This window comes from Poecilia reticulata, chromosome 1, assembly GCF_904066995.2.
Source record: "Poecilia reticulata chromosome 1, P_reticulata-male-v2, whole genome shotgun sequence".
Lineage (NCBI taxonomy): Eukaryota > Metazoa > Chordata > Actinopteri > Cyprinodontiformes > Poeciliidae > Poecilia > Poecilia reticulata.
Window position 1 is genome coordinate 18,262,842 of NC_088830.1, and position 22,330 is coordinate 18,285,171.

General features: G+C 38.2%; 2 protein-coding genes across 2 annotated transcripts; one reads left to right on the forward strand and one right to left on the reverse strand.

Annotated features, from left to right (window-relative positions):
- Window positions 1–870: 870 nt before the first annotated feature.
- Window positions 871–3,508, forward strand: cdkn2a/b (cyclin-dependent kinase inhibitor 2A/B (p15, inhibits CDK4)). The gene is made up of 2 exons (XM_008412024.3): window positions 871–1,301; window positions 2,673–3,508. Exons 1-2 carry the CDS (start codon window positions 1,179–1,181, stop codon window positions 2,922–2,924), a joined length of 375 nt encoding a protein of 124 aa, XP_008410246.1. The 5' UTR covers window positions 871–1,178; the 3' UTR covers window positions 2,925–3,508.
- A 935-nt stretch (window positions 3,509–4,443) lies between these two features.
- On the reverse strand, window positions 4,444–21,587 carry mtap (methylthioadenosine phosphorylase). The gene is made up of 8 exons (XM_008412012.3): window positions 21,437–21,587; window positions 19,594–19,680; window positions 19,428–19,486; window positions 19,159–19,326; window positions 13,006–13,108; window positions 12,027–12,266; window positions 6,865–6,987; window positions 4,444–5,288 (listed from the first exon to the last, which is right to left on the reverse strand). Exons 1-8 carry the CDS (start codon window positions 21,458–21,460, stop codon window positions 5,250–5,252), a joined length of 843 nt encoding a protein of 280 aa, XP_008410234.2. The 5' UTR covers window positions 21,461–21,587; the 3' UTR covers window positions 4,444–5,249.
- Window positions 21,588–22,330: the final 743 nt, after the last annotated feature.

The following is a 22,330-nucleotide window of genomic DNA, read 5'->3' on the forward strand; positions in this document are numbered from 1 at the left end:
ATGAAGGCAGGCCTAATATCTTATTCTAAGTTTGTCATGAGAAAAGAATATTTCATTTGTAAATTAGACTGGAAATTGTAATAAATTGGCTGCAGAATTCTAAAAAAAGAAAAGTGCATTCTAACTTTTCTCATACAACATGTCACGATATTGTGGCCGATGATATCACTGTATGCTAATGTAATAACATTAAACCAGAACAACTAAGTGGATGATTTAGTCAGCACAAAATCTTACAAAAAACAACAATAAACCTATTTATGATTCTTTTTTTCAACTTTGGTAAATTTTCTGCAAAAATATTATGCTTATAACACCATCAACATGTTGGAATGTACTTGGAATGTACCCTGGTTAAAGCCTGTATGATTAGCATTGTGATTTGAAAGCTTGTGAAGATTTGAAGGGTAATAAATACAGTTCCTCTACTAACTTAGTTTTGATTTTAAGGGGACAGGGGGACACGTTAGTCGTAGTGTGCATTCTTGTGCACTGCAACTTGCTGTCATTTCAACTATTTTTTGCCTTGGTGATCTCAATTTAACGAGTTGGGCTTATTATTTTTTCTTTGCTTAATATTAATGATTCTTCTGTGATTAGTTTTTACGTGTACTTTTGTTTCATTCTGGTTTTTATGTATTAATGTACATTTGAAGGATTTTATCCTCCATTATTATGATTTATTTTTATTCTTATTCAACTCTACTTCTAGTTCTGTGACCTTATTTTATTCTTCAGGTGACGACAGGTTTAAACAACAGGTTTAAAATCTAACTGAGTAACTGCAACTGCGCAGGAATGAGGCTCATACTCACGCGCATGCGCAATACCGCAACAGCCCAGCAGCGCATGATGACGCCACCCAGCAGATGATGACGCTACCCATTCATTAAATACAAGACAAGCCCGGACACACACCGTCCGACAGCCGGTGGACGAGCGCAGTTTGTTTTGACCGAACCCACAGGTTCTTGCGGCGGAGTGAAGAAAAAGCAAAACGAAGATAGAGACGATCTTGGATTAAATCCTCGAACACTCATTTTGAAAGCTGTGTGATTATAGCTTATCGGCGCCAGTGTAAGGAGCTCGGGCGAGTTTGCGAGCTGGTTGTTCCTCAAATAAGCATCGCCGTCGGGGTACCTGTCAGAGGAGGACAGTCGCGGATATTGTCGCTGACAATGACCTTGGAGGATGAACTGACAACAGCCGCAGCGAAGGGACGAACGGCAGAGGTGAAGTCTCTGCTGCAGAAAGGGGCTCCGGTTAACGGGGTGAATAGTTTTGGACGAACAGCTCTACAGGTCAGTGCCTCCCTGAAGCATCTGCGAGAGAAAAATAAATAAATAAATAAATAAAACAGCGATGGCTATTTTATATGCATCTATTGCATTTCGTATACTTTTAGTTGTTTCAATCCGGTTTCTATATACAAGTTCTACACCTCAAAAGCAGACGGGACAATAACTGGTAGATAAGGCAGCGACAACGCTATAATCTGTACTCCAAAATGGACGGTTATTCAGGAGGGCGAATCAAACTATATATGTATAATTGGCTTTGATAATGTCAGCGGCGTTCTGAGCTGAAACGAAACCGCAGGAAACCTTTGACTTCATCATAACTTTTACCTTATTAAAAGCTGCGACGGGCATTGGTTTCACTCTTAACATTGTGGTCGGACTGTAAAAAAGGGAGCATTTACCAGCCGTCGAGACAATCAATCAACCAATCAGTGAATGGAATATACACCTCGTTCTTTTTTATAATATGTATATGCTGACTGCAAATAATTTCTAATATGTCCGAGTCATGTAATATCCAATATAATAGTAAGCGTGTTTCTAACTCTGACAAAGACAATACACCCTTTTTGTTTTTCATCCTGTTTGGCAAGTTTTGAGCACTTTAAATAACTAACTCACTGAGTTTGTACTGTAGTGTTGACTGTCAAATTATTGTTAAGCGTTGCAGGGCCTAACTGTACAACTAACTGTGGTAAAACAGTTGCTACAATATCAAACAGACGTTTAACAAACGAGGTAAAACAGCATGTAACCTAGAAAACACGGTCGATGCGAGACAAGTCAGTTCCTAGTGCATTTATGTAGAAAATGTGTGTTTTTTTAAAGCAAATTAAAGAGTACCAATACATAAAAAATAAAGTTAAGAACAATAGCTAATTTCGTGCGAGTATTTCATTTCTGTCATTTACATTTTTATTTATTAATTAATTTATTTAGCGTTTTGGGCGCAATGTACCATTTTGGCAGATATGTTGCAAACTAAATTTTACAGTAGGCTATATAATTATTGAGTACATGTTGGTTTTCGGTCACCTTAACAGTGCAGACGGGTTTGGCATAGAAAAATGTTTGCAGGGTATCACAAGTTATTGTTCAGCCGGTCGACTGAAAGGCGCAAGTCCAACAGTGGCTCTCTCTTTTTGTTTGTGTAATAGCGATAAATAAATGAAAACTAGTAAAATGGGATTTATTTCGTTAGATGAATCAATGCACAGATCATTCTATTTCCCCGCATGTGTCCATTAAGCATTAAATAATCCGTGAGGAACTTTTGTTTTTTTGTTTGTTTTTAAGCATTTTATTCAGTGTTATAGGCCTTTGTATCAAATAATACATGAATTAAAAACGCCTGGTTCGGTTTTCCTGAAGGTGATGATGATGGGCAGCTCGGAGGTGGCTCGGCTCTTACTGACGAGCGGAGCGGATCCAAACGTTGCGGACAGAAGCACCGGGGCGACCCCGCTGCACGACGCGGCCCGAACGGGCTTCCTGGACACGGTGAAGCTTCTGGTGGAAGCCGGGGCCGACCGGCAGGCCCGGGACAAGGACAGTTGTCTCCCGGTTGATTTGGCCAGACAGAGCGGCCACACGGATGTCGTTGCTGCCCTGGAGACTCTATAACTATGTGCCTGTCTTCATATGAAATATTATTTAATTCGGTTGGCTCTGATTGAGAACCGTGAATAAGGCCCGAAAGGGCCCTAATTTATATTTATTTATTATTTAACGAGATGCTTATAATATAGTAGGATACAACAGGACTTTTAATGGACTACTTTTAGAAATCGGCTTAGGATTAGAAATGTTTTATTAAATAACGTTTTGTAAATGTTTATGACATGTTTTTTTTTTTTTTTACTGTTCTTCTGAAATCTGAATATTTTGCTTAAACTTTTGTTTAATGAAGAAAGCTAATTTAGAAGCCATAACTTGTTGCACATATTTGTTTTATGCACTATTATGAAACCAATACACTGAGATATTATCTCTTTGTATAATTAGTGTTTGCACTTTAATTCAAAAAAGTTATGAGCATAGCCTATATGAGTTTGAAACACTGAAGGAGAGAGTAAGCAGGCTTCAGGTTGTCACAAAGGTTAATTATTGTCTTTACAACCAAATAAAATAAAGAAATTACTTAAGGATATTCATTACGCTGGGGAGTTTTGAACATTGTAGTGCTATTAAAACATGGAACATATGGACTATGACTCCTAATTGTTTTTATAGGTATGTTTGAACATGCAGGTGAACAACAGCTGAAATGTTTCGTCTTAGCAATTATGCTCTGGACTAGAGCTAAACCAATAAAGTGGCTAAAGATTTGCATTTTCCAGTTTACCTTTAATATGCAGGTCTAATAAAATTGTTATTCAGTAAATGCAGAAACTATTAGCTGTCATCAGTTTTAGTCCCAAGTCCAACAGCATGTGGCCTCATGAACATTTTAAAGCCAGAGACTTGCGCTCGGATAGATGAACGATGACAATCTTGTAATATCTCCATTTCCAGTCAAATTCAAAACGGTTGCCCGAACCAGCAGCACATGTTCCCCCTTTTATGTGTTATAGATGACAGAACAAAATAAAATCAGAATCTTATGGTCAGAATTCAGAGAAAGTCAGAAATCTGAATTGCCCTGGAAAAGCCTGATCAGTGCAGCTGTGCTCTTGACCAAGTCTATCTGCAGTGTGATGACCTTATGTTGTAAACATGGTGAGTTATTTTGTATTTCGGTAGTATTTGTATATACAAGAATGACATGACTGGGCATCCAAATTGTGAATACAAAGAGAAATGAAAAGAAAAAAGATGTTTATCTGTTAGAGAAAAAAATCTTATATCTTTTTTAAAATACAAAAACTTGACTAAATCACATTTGCAATTCTTTGATTTAAAAAGACAAAATATTAGTCTGATTTATTTATAGTTCCAAAATGAATTGACTTAGTTAATAGGTGCCATTCAACTAAGTTTTACGGCACTAATCTGCTGAACCGTTTATCATTTTAGCTCATAAGTCAAAAGAGAAACGAATGGAAAATCCTGATTTACAGCATCAACCGGATCAAAGTAATCAAATCTTCTAAAAATTATTCAAATTTTCCTTTTTTCTTAAGAAACTCAGCAAAGACCTAAATGTTTTGATTTATACTTTATTCAGATATTTGCTCATGCATGATAAATTGACAGTTCAGCCTAAAAAAAGAGGAAATCTAAGTGACTCAGGCATACTGTGCAGCGTATAGTGCAATGGAAAGTCAAGGCCAAAGATTGCAAAGATAAAAAAGGAATTATACGGTTTACTGAAATATATGGGATAAACATACGAGTTCAATAAATTATTATAAATCTCTACATGAAATGTTTGAGCATGGTTACCATTATGGGTGCAAATTCTACTGCCAACTATATGCAAAGTAAGAGCTGAGGATAAGAGTAAAGATCATAAAATGTAATTTCTAGAAGCAGAAAAACATTCCAAATATTAGTTATGTGTTCATTTAGAATATTGTGTTAAGGACTTTGATCAGTATATGCTAGACTGTGTTCTACAGGAACTGAAACTAAGACGGACAGTTGAGAGTCAGGACATATAGAAAGTGTAAAGGTTTATAAAATACTAAAAATATAAGTCTGCAACATATCAAGTATAATTTCGAGCATTTTCAAATGCAGTTACCAAAAGGTGGACAAGAAGTGATCTGTGAATCAGTTTGAAGAAGTGCTTCGGGATGCATGTAAAAATTGAGGAGGTGGCCTAATGAGACTCCGGCTAAACAAACAGAGGTGCATTATTCCTGTGAGGCACTTTTCTTGTGATTCATCGATAATGAATCCACAGACAGTCAGGGTCCGCCGTCTGTGCCTGGATTCGTGCACGTGGTGTCTGTTTTTTTTTTTTTCTCCTTTTCCTTTTTTCTGCTTCATGTCTTCTACACCCACTCAATGCTTTGGTAGCATTACTGAAGACTGAGCCATAGACTGTAAGAAAAAAAAAGAAGAAAGTCGTTATCCTTTCATTTCACACATGTTATTCCAGATTTGGCGACGTGGACGATGTGGAGTGATTTGTAGAAATTCAACGACGGAACGATGGAATTCAGACGTCTCTAATGTGACTATTTTATCCGACAAATAGTTTCTTAGTAGGTGTAGCAGACAATATAATAGAAATACAACGTATCCAACAATCGTGACGTGCATACTGCTGATTCTGTGTAACTGAATCGTTCAGTTACACAAGATTAAAACACCTGCGACATGGAGTTCAATCAGAAAATAGGTTTCAAACAGGCGGCTCCTAATTAAGGAGATGTTGTATGTGCTGGTTATCACACAGCCCTCTGAAAATCTGGTCCAGGCGCTGATTAAAAAGTTGAATGGAAAAGTAAAAGTATATACAGGTGGCGAAAACTATAGGCCAACTAAAATGAGGTCAAGTGCCTCAAAATGGTAACGAGAAAGATGGGAAGAAAATGCAAAAAAAAAAGCCATCGGAATCAGTCAAAGCATAACCGGAGTGGCAAACATTCTTCTGAGAATAAGTTCAGTGGTGACCAAAGGTTACTTGTGAGTACTGTAACAATTAAGAAGACAGCTATGCCTATTGAAGCCACAATAAAGAATGTTTCTAATTAAAGCGTTGGGCGCTGGGGTCGCACACCATGAAATGTGAGTCAGCCTAACTTGATGCTGGTTTATGCAGAAGAGGGAAATGTCCCAGGATTGATTGCTTCAGCAGGACAAGGAACCCAAACACATCAGAAAGCGAGCAGCATCATGGTTCCAAGTATCAGCCTCATTTTTTTTTAGCTCCCACAGATTAACAGGTTCTAATCAGGAAGCTGACTAGAGCCACTGAAAACGTTATTACTTTTAGCAAGAAGAAAAAAAAAATTGTGACATTTAAAGATTACTTTTAACCTAAATTTGAAGTTCAAACTACACACTGAAGCCATTTTCAGTTTAACACAGGAATTGGTTCCTCAGTTCCTGCAGAGTTGTGACATATTTGTTGACTTTGTTCCTTGATGTTTTGAATACGGCACACGTTTTTCTCTGTGCATTTGCATGTATGGAAATAAAAGCTATTGGAGGAATTCTAAAATTTTCCCACCTTCTATAAACATCCTGTTATTTTAAACGCAACTGTACATGTTAAAGTAAAAAGAAAAAAGACAGAAATATCTGTTGCCATTTAAACACTTATTCTACCCATGATTACAATTGCTCTGCGAATTTTAGAAAACTTGCTCAAAATGCATGTAAGGAATGTTTCCGCCATAAAAAACATTAAAATAAAACATGTCTGGCCTCTGTTTTTTAAGCTACACCTTTTTGTTGTTGTACTTGTAGTTACTTCTACAAAATGTAGCTAACATATAACATCATAAAGTCTGTCTTACAGGCAGAGATTTAAGGGGATTGTGCATCTTTGGTTGTTGGGTTGGTGAAAATATACAACAAACGGCAGTGGGAGACAATTTTAAGAATGACCCTGTAAATCAACAAGCAGACACTGTCGCCAGATGTTAATGACATTTTGTTGGAATCTTACTTTTAAGTTCTTGGTGGTTTGAGTCCAGTCCATCTGGCTGATCTGCGGTATTGCAGTCAGCAGGATGCTGCTGGCTTTGTTTGCGTTCTCCTTCATCGTCTTCAGGACATTATCAACACAGACCTGAAAAACAGGAAGAACGGCAGCAGCGTTACAGCAATGAAAATTTCTCTTCCTCTAAATGTCACTGATCTTCTGCATTCCAAACAAAATTATCGATGCTTTTTTTTTTTTGTCTCCACTTTTGGTTTGTGGGTTATGTGTTTGAATGCCTGTGTCATAACCCCAAATAAGGTCCTGAGGAAGTGCTGCGAGCCCGTTCTCCATTTTATTTTTCTCTCCAGTCTCAGTTTTTAAAAAAGGTAAAAATAAAGTCTAACCATTTGAATTTAAGCAAAAAAAAAATGACCTTAATTAATTTAAGTTAGAATATATGAAGTCTTTATATATATATATATATATATATATATATGAAGACCACAGTGGTGCCTGTGGTCATCGGGGCCCTCGGGGCAGTTACCCCCAAACTGGAGCAGTGGCTCAAACAGATCCCAGGAACAACATCAGACATCTCAGTCCAGAAATGTGCAGTTCTAGGCACAGCCAAGATCCTGCGCAGAACCCTCAAGCTCCCAGGCCTCTGGTAGAGGACCCGAGCTCAGAGGATGAAACAGACCACCCACGGAGGGTGAGAAGGGAATTTTTTTATTTATTTTTTTATATATATAAATTAAACTTTACAGAGAAGTTATTCCTGCTGAAGAAAATCCTCTCTTAAGCATGATACGGCCACCACCATGTTTCACTGTTTGCCACCATTATGTTTCACTGTTTTGGACGGTGTGGTCAGGGTAATGTGCAGCGTCTGCTATTCGCCGGACAGAGTTTTGCATATCAGGCAAAATGCTCTATTTGGTTTTATCTGATAAAAGCACATTCTTTCACATCTCTGTTTTACTTCCTGCATTGTTTGTGTCATGACTTAATATGGTTTTCTTTCAGTAATGTTTTTTTTTCCTCTTTTATAAATGACAATTGATCACCATTCATTTAGCTTTGACAGTGTTATGAAAACAATAGGAAAATTCTGTCTTGTGGAAATAAAATACGAGCTGTTGCTCAGTATTACAAGCTATAGAAATATAATTATGATGGGATGTTTACAAATTCTGGTAGATTAATACATCAATTGAAATGTGTTTGGAAAGAATCATACAACTGAAATACTTCCTGTAAACACCTTCCAGCCTGTCATTTACATATAATTTTGAGAAAGAGAGACAGATGTTCTTTTCACTTTTTCAGATACAAATCATTTTTGATTTTCCTTCTTTTAAGTTTTTGTCAATGTTTGAAGTAAAATTGTAAAGTTTCACATTTTGAAATCTGGGCTAATGGACAAGTTACTCACTGCGTAGACAGCATGTGGTAAATAGTTTGACTTGTTCAGCATATTTTTTAATCTGATGAGGTATAAAAAAAATGATTCACACAGTTTTTCTTCCATTTACACAGCTGCTTAATGTAAGGTTAAGATTGCATCAGCATAAGAGTGTACAGGCTGCCAACTACGCAATTTCCTCAGGACCGTCACACACTGTAGTTTTCATGTAGCTGCAGATTTTAAGTCAGTAAGTCAAAAACCAATCTTACGGTTGGGTAAATATGTAACTCATGAGCCAATGTGACAAATTAACCACACGTTGATATTCATGACAAATGGATACATTTTTCTTGATACTCTAGTAAATACACAGCTTTTTGGAACAGTTTATTGTCCAAAAACCTGCTAGTGGCTGGAATTGCTCATTTTTACCCTGCACTAGATCAGCTGAGTAGAAACTTTCAAATACGAGCTGGTTTCTGAACAGTGAATGCATCACATTAATTCATACCAGGTCAGATGGATGACAACTCTCTTTTGAGGGACACTTCATTATTATTCTTTCATCTTTTGAGAAGCACTTGTCTCGCTTCCCATCAGATAGAAACTTCTGAGTTGAATGAAAGAAGAGGTTTGAATAATTTTGAACCTAACTCTGCTTTCCACTGTGAACTATTGGCTGTTCATTCAGACTGCATAGCAGATATCAGGAAATGTAACATTACATCAAAGTTGCCTTGTTTTATGAAAACTAAAGTATCTAATTCTGTCTGCCACCGATACTGCTGGCTTAGGAAATGCTGAACATGTTCTCAGTTAAGGTAATGACTCTGCAGGGTGCAGATAAAGCCAACTTCATATATTAACTAATAAGTTTATTAAATGCAAAGCTATGTAGTGGTGACTGTTCTGACATATGCGTGGCATCTCCTTTGGTCCCAATATAAAAATTCTTATATATGGTTCATAAACCATATACACTCCATATTGAGTGTTTACAACTAAAACAAATGTTTCAACAATGTAATATAACAAAACCAAGTAACTATGTTACATCCAGTTTTTATACAAAAAAACACGACATAAAACAAATCTGACTTTGCAAAAAGAAACCTTGAAATTGGGCCTCTGTCTCTTTAAGAAGATCCTAAGTTGATCATCTTAAAAGAGACAGATTTTACATAATAGCCCCCGTTCCATCTTGAAGTAAACAAATATTTTGACAAACTCAGAAATTATGAGGCATGAAATAGAAACAAAAGTAAGTGAACTATAATATGAATTGTAAGCAGAATATGCTGTAAATTATTCACTTTTATTTTATCTGTAAAGATGTGTCTAACCCAGATCCTGGAGGAGACACATTTGTGTAACAGTGGGCTGTTTTTAAGAAATAAAAGTTGTCCTTTTGGTTGTTGGGTTTTTGTTGTTACTGTTGCCAGAAAGTAGAAGGAAAAGTTTCATTTCTTAAAGAAAAACTGTACGTGTTGAAACTGAAACTGGTAGTTCTGAGCTTCGCAAAACACGGTGACTAGAATTTGGCCACAATGTGTCTAATTTATGCATCTCTGTTAAGGATAACTTTGTATCCATCTTAGAAAATATCAAATCACATAGAATGCTCTAGTTGATGAAATCAGCCATTTCATCAACCAAACTTGGAAATATCTAAAAACAATATAAAACATGTTTGCTTTTAAAATATTTGTTTTGTTATTAGTATTTTTCTTTTACATTTTAAATGTCTAAAATACTTCTCCATTCTGTCTGAGACTGCACAAAAACCCTGTTTTTATTTCACGCACATTTTAAGTAAAATATGTCTTAAATATTCACAGGTCATATCAAACAAAGTCTGAAAATGCCATAAAGTATAAATTACAGTCAGGGATTCTGGTACATCCGTCCTGTTTTTACCTCCTGTAGCCTTCCTCTGTTTTCATGTCATGCTTAATGAATACATTTGTGTTTGTGGTTTTTGATAGCATGAAGTCATGACTCATTGTGACTCAACCTCCTCTGGCAGGGCTTCCACCGGAGGCTGGCAGGCCAAGCCGAGTGGGGGTGTGTGGCGTGAGGAGGGAGGGGAGTAAACAGGGAGAGGCCAAGAGGTAGCAGCAGGCCGGGCTGGAGAGATTGGTGGTGGTGGTAGGGGGGGGTGAGGGGAGCGGAAGGATGTGGCGAGTGTTTTGCAACAGGAGGGGGAAGAGGTCAGCTGCAGGAACTCGGAAGTGAAGCTGGATCACTGACAAATAAGCCAAAATTCGCCCACACACAAACACACACACACGCGCGCACACGCACACACACACACACACACACAGCCATTATAAACTGGTTTATATAGAGCGGCTGCCACAGGAGACGCCACTCGGAAGCTATAGGAAGCCGCAGGCAATAACTGTGGATCACTTGGGGTGCAGGGGGAGAGACTTCTGAGAGCTCAATATGATAAGAAAATTTGATCCAAACTGTGCAAGACGGCAACGTTTGGCAACACATTACACAAGGAAACACTTTGAGCAATATAAACTTTTTCTGATAACAAAAAGAACTGTAAACAGAACGTCAGACGTGAGCATCCAGTCAATGATTATCATCTTCACTTGCTGTAAAATCATATTCCAGCCTTAAACGCGACAGCTATCATGGGACACAGGGATATAATTGCAGAATAATTGCTTTATTGTACAACACGGCAGAGGAGAGTCCAAGTAAACCTGTTGACTGACACTGAGTTATCAGAAGAAATCTGCTGAACAGTGAACAGCTGTATGTCATATTTCAGGTTAGTTTCCTTATTACCACTGGTGTAAAGTGACAAAGACTAACCACATAAAGCATGTCATCTTACTTGTTTTTTTTTTCTCTCGCTCTCTTTCTTTCTTTTGCTCTTTCCTTTGTTAGATGCAGCAACTACAGTGGAGCAAGCTGTGAGCAAGTTTGGAAAAATAAGGTTTAATGTGATCCCAGAGAAACAGCCCCTCCTCCACATGTTGCTGCACTCTGCCATTCTGCTGCATGAAAGAAGATTAATACAATGTTGCCTTGCTTACAAGATGGAAGGATTCAGCAGTTAGGAAACAATTCTAGCAGACATAGTGTGGAAGCTAATAGAGCAAGTCTTTTCAAATGTATGTGTATTTTTGACTTTTGAAGCTGAAAGATTGGGTCCACCACCCTGTTTCTGTCAGTCTGCAGGTGCCGTCTCAGTCCTTCATGGACAGTAAAAAGGTGTGACAACCACAACCACTAGTGCTTGATATCTTAATGGGTCAGTAACAGTAAAATTTTAAAAATCGTCCCACAGACACTGCATATTTGAAAAGATGTGAGTGAAATTTTTAAGGTAAAGAGAAGTGAAAATCTCTCTGTGCATCATTGAGAAAATTCAAGATTTCACAAATAGGTCAAAATGATATTCATCTGCAAGTCCCATTGTTACTGCTAGCTGCTTAGATGTTTACAGTAAAGTTGTAAACATCTAAGCAAGCACAGCCAAAAATGAAAAAAAAAATAAAAATAAATAAATAAATGAAAAAATGAAAAAAAAAATCAGATCCTTCTTATATTTTTGGTTTCCATGAGATAGCCGTCACCAACACATCTGTCCAAGAATACAAATGATCGACATCGTCCTCTTATTTAATTTAGCAATGAAACAGCACTCAGCTGTTTCAGGTCTGACTCAACTAATTCTTCCAGCAGGACATGTCAGCAGCCTCTTGGTGCCTGAGTCACCAAATTAGTGGGAACAACGGTTTGTCCTGCCACTCACCGCCTCTTCGTGCTCCTTCCAACAGTCGTAGTCTGTTGCCATTGCGATGCTGGCGTAGCACAGGCCGGCCTCTTTGGCGAGGACCACCTCCGGCACGGTGGTCATGTTGATCACGTCGGCGCCCCACTGTCTGAACATCAGGCTCTCTGCCCGAGAGGAGAAGCGGGGTCCTTCGATGGTCAGCATGGTCCCTCGCACGTGGCACTTGACACCCAGACTGCGCGCCACCTCCACCAGAACCTGTTACAGATAACAGAGCATCTGAGAAAACTGGCTGTTTATGAAGCATTATTGACCTCTGGAAAGGAGAACAGCTCATAGGCAACAGCCGTCCCTCTACAGTATTGCCACCTGCTGGTGTGGTAAATATTCTTTGACGGTAATCCCAAACTTACATCTACAGTTATGTCAAAAATATCCACACACTCGCATGACAGATTTCGACTTCGACTTATCTTTTTACCAACCAAGTTAATTTTACCAACATGTCTCTGATGTTGCTGAGTGGCCTAGTCAAAGTCCTGACTTGACTCTGACAGAAAATCTGTGGAGGGAGCTAAACATTAGGGTGATGGCTACAAGCTCTACCAGCCTTCGGGTCCTGAAGCGCGTCATCGGAAATAATTCAAAATACCAGTGGAAACATGCAGAAAAGATAGCATTCAATAATTAGAAAGGTTTGATTGATTATTGAGAAAGGTATAAATAGTTTTGGCTGTGCCACGTACTATTGAAATCTAATTTTGTTTTTTAAATTCTTCACTCCTTTTATATCATTTCATTATTTATTTTTTTTGTCTGAGATGCAAGATTCGGGTATACCTGCTCATCCTTCTAGGGAGAGGAAGAGTACACCCTGGAGAGGTCAATAGCTTCAGTCAGGATGTTCCATTTTAGCCTGGCCCCAGAATCTCGCGGAAGTGGAAGGCGACCAGCGCATCGTACCTTTTTTCTTTTTTTTTTTTTTAAACAAACTCACCTCTCTGGTTTTGTTGCAAAAAGGATCAGCCATGGGGATGTGACAGACCCCCGGTGGGCTGGTGGGCTGCCCGTCATACAGCGTCTGAGGCCTCTTGGTCGTCCTGGAGAAGAGAGACTCAAAGTCTTTACTGGAGCCAATTTACAAATGCTGCTGTTGCAAATTCATGTCAAAATCAAGATCAACCATATCAAAGTGGAACATCTTGCATTACAATAAAAGATCTCTTAAAAATAATCGTTAATTTGAATATTAAACTGAATAGTATATCAGGAATGTATGTGATAATGTTGGGGAAGGTTTACCGTGATAATATTCCGCTAATATTACAAATAACCAGGTGCTTCATTTTTACATCAACAACTTTTACAAAGTTAACGTTTGTAAAAGTTAATGTTTACTTGTATTTACTGCTCATAGCAAACAGCATGGTGTCTATTTAAGAAGTTAATATTTAATCCAGTACCATCAGCTTTTTGCAATATGTATTTTTGCACAAATTAATACTGCAAAGTTGATAAAAGCATTAAGAACCACACATCAACAACAAAATGCCTTGAGTGGTTTCTAAACCCGTAGACTTGTACAGTCTATTGTAACACTGACACACTGCTTTTCTCATCTATCCAGGACAATAAAAGTGTAGTGATAGAAAAGCAGCAGTTTTTGTTTTATAAATAAAACAAGTGTCCTCTGTGTCAGTGAGCTGAGTGAGCCATAGCTTCATCCCGTCTCCAATGAGCTCATAACGCAGACAAACGGTGGCGAGCACACAAATAACCTATTGACTTCTCCCTGCGAGCCGAGAACATCAGGCCTTCTGTAGTTCCCTGAAGCCTTCCAGCTGGGTTCTTTGTCATGAATCCCATGAGCTTTGGAGTCAGTGAAGGTGAAGGAAGAATACATTTTGTTCTCGTCACGTCTCTTGAAAACATGTTTTCAGATTTTTATATGGCATTCTTTGTCATGGGTTTGATACCTCTAGAAAGAAATACTAAATGAAAGGTCTACAGTAGGGCTGACTAAAAGTGACTTCTTGCTTTCTTGTGTTTTCTCAGAGATCATAGAGTCGTAGCAGCATTTTCTTAGACATCCAAAGTATGAACACTTCTCATGCCCTGCCCTCATTTCTTACTCACAACCGTGGCATTGGATGATTAATGTCAGCCTTTAAATACTTTGTGCAAGCTTTGCAAAGCTTACCGTCAAAAGCAACGATTTAGGTGGGACAAAGCGTGAGCCGAGAACAATGCCTGATTATATCAAGAAAAACGAGTTATCCTTGGCCTTGCAGTTCGCTTGTATTTAAAGTGTATTTTCCACATTGCATATTTACGAAATACTTCATATATTCCTGATACAACCACAAGGAATTAGCAATACAACAAACATTACTGAAAGGTAGTCAGAAATTTACATTTACGTGTTTGAATGTTAAGAATACTATTAAGGGGTTGTGATGACTTTTTGCAGAATAGAATGGTTACACAAGATAGAAATGAAGGAGTCAAAAATAAGAATTGGTTACATATATTTGAATTCATTGTGGACTCTAATTGAGTCCACAATGAATATAGTATATTTTAGCTTATACCCATAAGCTAAAATATATGAATGTGTGGATTTCGAACTCAAGAACACTGCAGTAATTGGTAAGCATGGTAGAGGCAGAATCATGTTGAGGGGCGTTTATGTATATACTGACTTTGACTCGGCTTGGATTAAAGATCAAACTTCTGCACCTACTTCTTATTTTTACTCAAGCTTGTTTATTGAACGATCGTCCCACCTGGGAAATAAACATTTCAAAATAAATAAACACAAGCTCAAATTTAAAAAAGTTATGCCAATTCATGTATGTAAACTTGTATCACTGGAACTACGATCACTTTTCAACTTGTCTGATTAAGATGGTACCATGCATGGTGTTGATAAGAAGTACAAATCTGAGGTATATTCAGGAAAAACCAGACAGGCTGGCTTCAAAGCAAAATTGCGAGAAGCCATTTACGAAATGTTCCTTAACGGTAAGCGTGTGGTACTTTGAAATGAAGGAATGAAGAGATGTTGCGCATATCTGAAAGCTCCCATTATTCCTGTGAGACAGCAGCCGTTAAACATGTACGACGAGTACATTTAATTTTCTAAAAATGCTGCCCGGCCAGTTTGGAGCTGAACGTTAGCTATTTCATCAACCGCAAAGATCTGCGGCCGTCGCCGGAAACGAGAGAATGGAAGCAAAGACAAAGTTGAGATTTAGATTTAAATGAACACAGGGCATTGGTACAAACAGACAAAGACATCTGTTTATTAAATGTTCAGCTTCTGCACGATGAGTTAACGAGATGGGCTGAGCTAAAGCGATGCAATCACATGCAGTGGGACAAGTCTGAGCAAGTCCCAATGTTTAACTTCCTCATTTCGGATGAATAAGTCACGGTGAGGATAGTTCATCTGGTTCCTCAAAACACTCAACAAAACCACAGGCTGAAATGTCGGAGAGCAGGTTATTAAGATCGGCTTGACTCGCCTTGTGCCAACTCGCGGGTCACAAGGGCGGCGATTCAAATAGGAACTCGGAAAATGTACAGCCATGTCTTGGAAGACAGCATGCTCTCGTCTAAACTGGCTGTCTTTTCAATGTATGGAGAAAAAAAGAGAAAAGAATAGCGAAGCGTTTGCCTCGAGGCGAGAAACAGCTGAGGAAGAAATTCTTAGCCACAAGACAAAGATCTTTATTATTTAGCATCAGTGGCAGCAATCTCAACGTGCGTGTGAGACAAAACACCTGAAGAAGAGAAGCAACAAATGCCTGGGTATCCCATCACTTTTTTTCTTTTATTCACATTTTATTACTAATGTTCTTTGAAAAAAACTCGGAGTCCTTCCTAAAAGCAAAGATGTTAATACCGGTACTGCATGAAATCAGAAAAACCCACATCTAGACTATTTTACTTAATCACAATGTCCCACCACTCTCTGCCAAAAATATTAGCATCCATGCGTTAATTTGCTGCACTGCTGTAATGTATCTCCAGATTAACTTACACACAGACGGACTTCACTTACCGTACTAGTCATAGGACTTCTGAGGGGAACTGGAGTTGATTTAGGGGAATCACAGTAAAATGGGACCCAATAAAGATCAGCACCACACTTTTCAGATATTTTTTTTTTTAATAAAAACTACAAAATAGACAACCATTCATTGTTTTCCTTCCACTTAAAAAAGTCTGTGCTCAAATCTGGATAAAACACAAGACATTTGTGGTTGTGACGTGACAACATCACAACCACTGGAACCTTTCATACCTCAAAGGTTCCAGAGGTATGAATACTTTTGCACCGAACTGAACATTCAATATCATTTCCTCTCACTTCAATAAGGGTTACATGTCAAAACACTGAACACTGCAGTAGCACAAAAACTCTTCACAGGTTAGAGATTAGTAGTTCACCTGTTTACCTCCTGAAACTACCTTTAATCTGACCCACAGTCGGTTATGTTACCATGCCAACTAAATGCTGATTCAGTTTGACCTCATCCTGACCTTGGGCTGAAGAATCCTCCCACATCAGTACGGTTCTGCTTCTTCAAGGTCAGCTCAAGTCTGGATATTTGTAAAGCATTTTTACAAAGCTATCCTGGTTGCAAATTATCAGTATTAGACAGGAACAAAAATGCAACAAAGTCGACCAACAGGCTCTGATGTAATTTTAGCGGCAGTTATTTAATATAAACAGCCCATATGAAGACCGCAAAAGTCCACACCAAGTATTGAAAACCCCTCCCAAACATCCATTCGTAGACGTTCAACAAACACGGACATTTCACCCTCCTCTTAACTAACTGCCAAACCAAACACACAGACCAAGTAGACGTTAAACAGGTTTGGCAAATTACTAATCAACTTATTGTGTATAAACACTCAATGTGAACCGACAGCAGAAATTCTCATACAAGAACAAAATCTCGCTGAATGAATGTAGAGACTCATGGGAAAAAACAAAACAAAACAACGAAAACACACAGGATTATATAAAAGTATCTCTGTCCCAAAAGACAATTATTTTAGTAGTCTCCTCGCTGAAATATCACGCTTTCAATATGTTTTCTCTTCAGCTTTTCACTTTCACTTCAGCAAACTGCTACAAAAATTTACTCTGGAGAAGTCTTCAGCTTCCCCCCCACCCCCCACACAATACATGGCAGAAGGCAAACACTGCTTTTCTCACATCACACCAAACATTATGAAAAAAAAAACTTCCTTCCTTCCTGACACGGATATCCGAACACTTTAAAAGTTAACAGATTCTGCTCTAACATGATCTTAGTCTCTAAACAAAACATCAGCTGATGTCAAGTCAAAGGGGTTCATTGATAAACAAGTACACCCGGTTAGCTAGTCACACTTCATTTGTTCTACTTCATATCATGCTTGTGTGTAAAAACAGGGCTTGAAAAGAATGAGAGTTGGTTTAGAAAAAATATTTTAATATATAACCCAATTAACCCAAATTTGGCTTAAATAATTTAATATATTGAATTTTACATTTGATACCCAAAACCTTTTTTATTGTTGTTTTATATTATTAATAAGCTGATGTTCTTATTGCACAGAATATTTGACAGGTGTGCTGCTTTTCTCTTTATAAAGTGATTTGTGGAACAAGCTCATCTCACCTAGTTGCTCGGTCAGGCCATCTGCTGAGGTGGCCCAGCCTGTGGTCGACGTGACGTTTGCAGCTCTGTATTCCATATCAGCTGTTATTTCATATCAGCATTACTGGGACAGCTGTCCTCGCTGCCGCACAATAAACTGAGCTTTAAATGGAAACCCTTGTGTATTATTTATTGTTTAAGTTCTTGGAATGGATCACACTGTTAAAAGTAACAGCACTGTTTAATCTTTCTTTACCATATGCTAACATTTACAGCAGCAGCTTTGAATATTTAAGATGATTTAATGCATTTTAGTGACTTTATTTAAAAGCACATTAAGTTGATGTTATATGGTTGATGATTGTATTTTTTTTTTCTTTGACTTACTTTAGTAGCTCCAGGTTGTTTTGTGCTCTTCAGAATGGGTTGGTTTGACTGGCTAACAGCTGGTCAGATTCTGAGGGTCTGATAAACACTCGGCAAAAGAGCCAAAACAAAAACACCATGGCTTATGTCCCTATTTGTAGCGTCAAAACAACGCTAGTGCTCTGAACATCAAATAGCATAAACCTAATTAAAAACAGCTTACAGTATAATCTCTGCTCATAAAAACGGTATAAATGCTGGTTCAGGTTGTACCTAGTTATTATAAATCATCATTATTCACAGAAGACATTCTGAGTGACTTCAGCTTCTGGTGCTAATGATAATAATGGTGGCGTCAATGCTGACGTTAAACTGGTAACCGTTATTAATGTGCACACAATAACAATGAGACAAAAATGTTCACAGGTATAAGATGACAAGAATGAACATGAACAAGTGTTGATATTTTGTGGAAGTTTGAAGTACGTCAAACTTAATGGCTTAACAATATTTCTAAAATGCAAATTGGGATTGAAACAAGTTGGCAGTTGGGCAAAACTTATTAAAATATAGTTAGAAATGTTCTTTACTCCAAGTGCTACTGTTTTTTTTATGTAAGAGCTATGCTTCTTATTGGAAGAAATCTTAATAAAACCCTAATTTTAATCTATAAAATTTTGTGGATTTTTTTTCCCATTTGAAATAACACACGTTATTTCAAATGAATAACAGGTGTGTTGCAGTATGTTTTCATCGTGACAATGCATGAAGCATTTTCCCAGCATTTACAATAGTATCATGAATTTCCACATCTTGACAACAGAGAGCAAGAGAGAAAGTCTTAAAGGGTTCTTTTAGCCTGCTGTAAGAAGCAACAGGTGGGCGAGGCGATGAGTCAGTCTACGGCCCATTCACCCGTAGAACCCTCTGGTCACTGAAATTTTCCCCGTGAAGGATCTTAAAATTGAACATTAACCTCCAGGAAAGTTTTGATGCAACATTTTAGTTGTTTTGAAACCAAAACTTTTTCCAATCTTGGCATCACTTCACACTGGTAAGCAGCTACTGTCTCGAGGAGTCAGGAATCAGTTAATGAAAGCACTTACATGGCACACGTCACTGACCTGTCGATGAACTGATCTATGATGACGATGTCACCGGGCTGAATCTCTTCCCTCAGGGAGCCACAAGCTGTGGTTACCACCAGATGAGTGCAGCCCTCTTCTCTTAGAGCCCAGACGTTGGCCTGGTAGTTCACATTCGACGGCATTATGGTGTGCTGTCTCCCGTGTCTACGTTTGGCAAAAAGTCACAATTTCATTTTATACACATGCACACAATACCCAACACTGGCCCTTTTCCCAAGGCACACTGTCAGCACAGGAGGGCTTACCTCGCAAGGAGCACACATTCCACATTTTTAATCTTTCCCAGTATCAAAGCATCTGAGGGCTGTTCAAGCAAAACAGAGAAATCTTTCAGAATACACCACGAAGCCAAAACAGAGCACATGAAAGGCTTACTCTTTACAGCAAAGAGTGCGCCTTGGAACAACTTGCCTTTCCATATGGTGTGTCAACATAACGCTCTGTTCTTCCTTCCAGAATATCTGGATCATCAAGACCTGACCCACCGATGATTCCTATCTAAAAAGAAAACAAAGTCGTGGTCACAAAGATATGAGCTGCGTTTTGAGTTCATTTAGGTGGTTGCATCCAGCCGTAATGGTTTGTCTTTGTTTGCACTTTAACGCGCTTTGCATAAAGAAACAAAGAACTCCACCTGCCAATGCAAATTTATGGTGAACCCTTTAAAAGATAACATACCTCAGAGGCAGCAATGCGACCACCAGTATGATTGATGGAGTAATACAAGCTTAGTTTGACAGCAACTACTCTGTCTTGCAAATTTCTGTTTGTGACCACTGGCTCCATCCCAACTGTGAAATGAAAACTATGTGCGTCTAACATATCGTCTACTGTACATCTTTGGGTGTCTCCACAGCACAGTGTCAAAAAATATATATGTATCTTTTAAAGGACACAGAAAAAGACTTGCTAGTTCTGTCAGATTAATTGTAGGTTAGTAAAATCAACAGAGAGTGGTTGATGTTATCAGGTTGCATTAGTAGCACAAATGTTGAGTTGTATACTTGTCATGCAATGGACTTAACCTGATGTGTCTCAGACAGGGTTTCAGTCATATCAGGCAGCAACCTGATTATCAGGCTGCTATTAAAGAAACCTGATTGTCAGGTTGCTACCAAAGCAACCCGATTGTCAGGTTGCATTAGATGTCTGAGACAGGGTTTGGCTCAACGGACCCCAGCATTATGGAGGATGCTGCTGTTGATGCTAATGTGGAAACAAACAGTGACAATGACTGGAAACATATTCAGAACTTTTACTGGTACAAATTGGTTTATGTTCCTGTTTAGTAGATAGATACAGAAACCAGAAATCCAAAAGTTCTGTTTTGATTGAATCACAGTTTAGGAGTACTTTACCGGTAAAGTGAAATGGCATGCAGCCTGAGTTCATATTCCTTTATGAAAAAGTAAACTTCTGACTGCTACGTGGCAGGGGGGTTTTTTTTCTTAGTTTTTCCCCTCCAATGTAACCTGGAATGAAATGAACTGTTCCGCTGATAGAGTGTAGTTAACTGAATGCATTGAGCAGACATACCAACCTTCCTTGAAATGATCATAAAAGATTTTTGATCATGAACTCAGGCCATTCCAGTCTGTTTTAGTTCTCTTCATAAACCCATTTCATATTAGTGCCAAATAATTCATTAATGTCATTAAATTAAGCTTGGCTTGGAGGGATTTATCTTGAGCTTACAACCAAAACGCAAATCACAGCATTTTAAAATAAAAGTGTTGAAATCACGAGTTTAAAACACTTTACAGAATGGTCTGAATAGCAGCTTTAAAAATGCCAACAATGAATTGCTACAATTTAGGCACTAGACAAACTATTAAGGTGGGCCGTAGGCATGAAAATAAAGGAGGGTTGATCCATTGTTCGTTGTAGTGTTTGACTAGGTCACATGTCCCCGTCAGTCAGTAAGCGTGGCGACAACAGCAGGGTGCGCTCAGGCGGCCATGTGTTTAGGTATGGCTAAAATTCTGATGAAAAAAAAAACAAAAACATTTTATTGCCAGAATAAAAGCCTCCGAGTTCCCACAGATATGCTTAGCTAAGTGTTAAAGTCAAGTTACTCTGTGAAGTAGCTTAGTTACAATGCTAACGTCAAGACAATGTTTGTTCCTTCACTTCTAGGTTTGATATACAATTAAGACTATATGGCTTAGTCCCCCTCCTTTCAGCGAGCTCAGCCACGTAACGTTCAGCAGCAGCTAACAATGCTCGCAATGTAGCATGAAACGACAGTTAATACCTTTACGGACACGGAGGACGCCATTACAGTTATCTTCTTGCAAGTAAAAGTGGAGGGTTTGGTCAAATAGAGGAAGCTTCTCCATGAACATCCGTCCGCACTGTGAAGCGCCAGTATTTCTCTTCCTGCTCGGTCATTTGAAAAATAAAAGCACTGCGAAAAAAAAAAAAAAAAACACCTCCGACTGTTAGAATGTCAATTATTTCCTTTACAAGCCAGACTTTGGTTATTTATCGCTTAAAAATGGTAAGAGGTGAAGAAGAGTCTGGAAAATGAATGAACGCAGAAACTCAGCACACGCCTGCAACTTAAATCTGTAATATAAAAAACAAATATGCACAACTTGTTTTATATTTATGGGGTTTTTGTATGTATTTATTATCAACTTCATGTATACTAGTTTCAACACCACGTGTGTCTTTGAAGGAGTCAGTTTCACCTTTTATTTTATTTAAGACCTCTAAAAGGTCATGTCGTTCATATGTAAAAACCAGCGATTGTCTTAAAAAAAATCATATTAATTTAACCAAAAGCCAAAAAAAAAAGAAAAAAAAAAGGTTTTCTAACTTTTAAAGCCATTATCCCGTCCACTAGATGTCACCGTAATCTCAGTGCCTGCTTAATCTGTGTTGGTCTTGTCCGTTTTTGAGATATCATTGTTACTAGATTGCCCCCTTCTGGATGGGAGATAAAGTTAAACAAAAGCACTTCGTGTAATATCGAATGTTTTCCCTTTAAAAACAGTCTTGCTTCATGCATTTCTGACCGCAGAAGTATGTAAAGACACAAACACCCACTGTTTCACTATTTTGAAAATATTTGGTTTGAAATTTCTAACTTATGCAGATTTAGATAAAGATCTCCACCTAAGTTATTCCTACCTCTGGTAGATTT

Excerpts from the sequence above, each read along its gene's own strand:
- cdkn2a/b (XM_008412024.3), top strand. The coding sequence starts at position 1,179 with ATGACCTTGGAGGATGAACTGACAACAGCCGCAGCGAAGGGACGAACG. Across the intron at positions 1,302-2,672 it reads TTGGACGAACAGCTCTACAG|GTGATGATGATGGGCAGCTC; the intron begins GTCAGTGCCTCC and ends GTTTTCCTGAAG.
- mtap (XM_008412012.3), bottom strand. The coding sequence starts at position 21,460 with ATGGCGTCCTCCGTGTCCGTAAAG. Across the intron at positions 13,109-19,158 it reads ATAGATCAGTTCATCGACAG|GACGACCAAGAGGCCTCAGA; the intron begins GTCAGTGACGTG and ends TCTCTTCTCCAG. Across the intron at positions 5,289-6,864 it reads AAACCACCAAGAACTTAAAA|TCTATGGCTCAGTCTTCAGT; the intron begins GTAAGATTCCAA and ends TTTTTCTTACAG.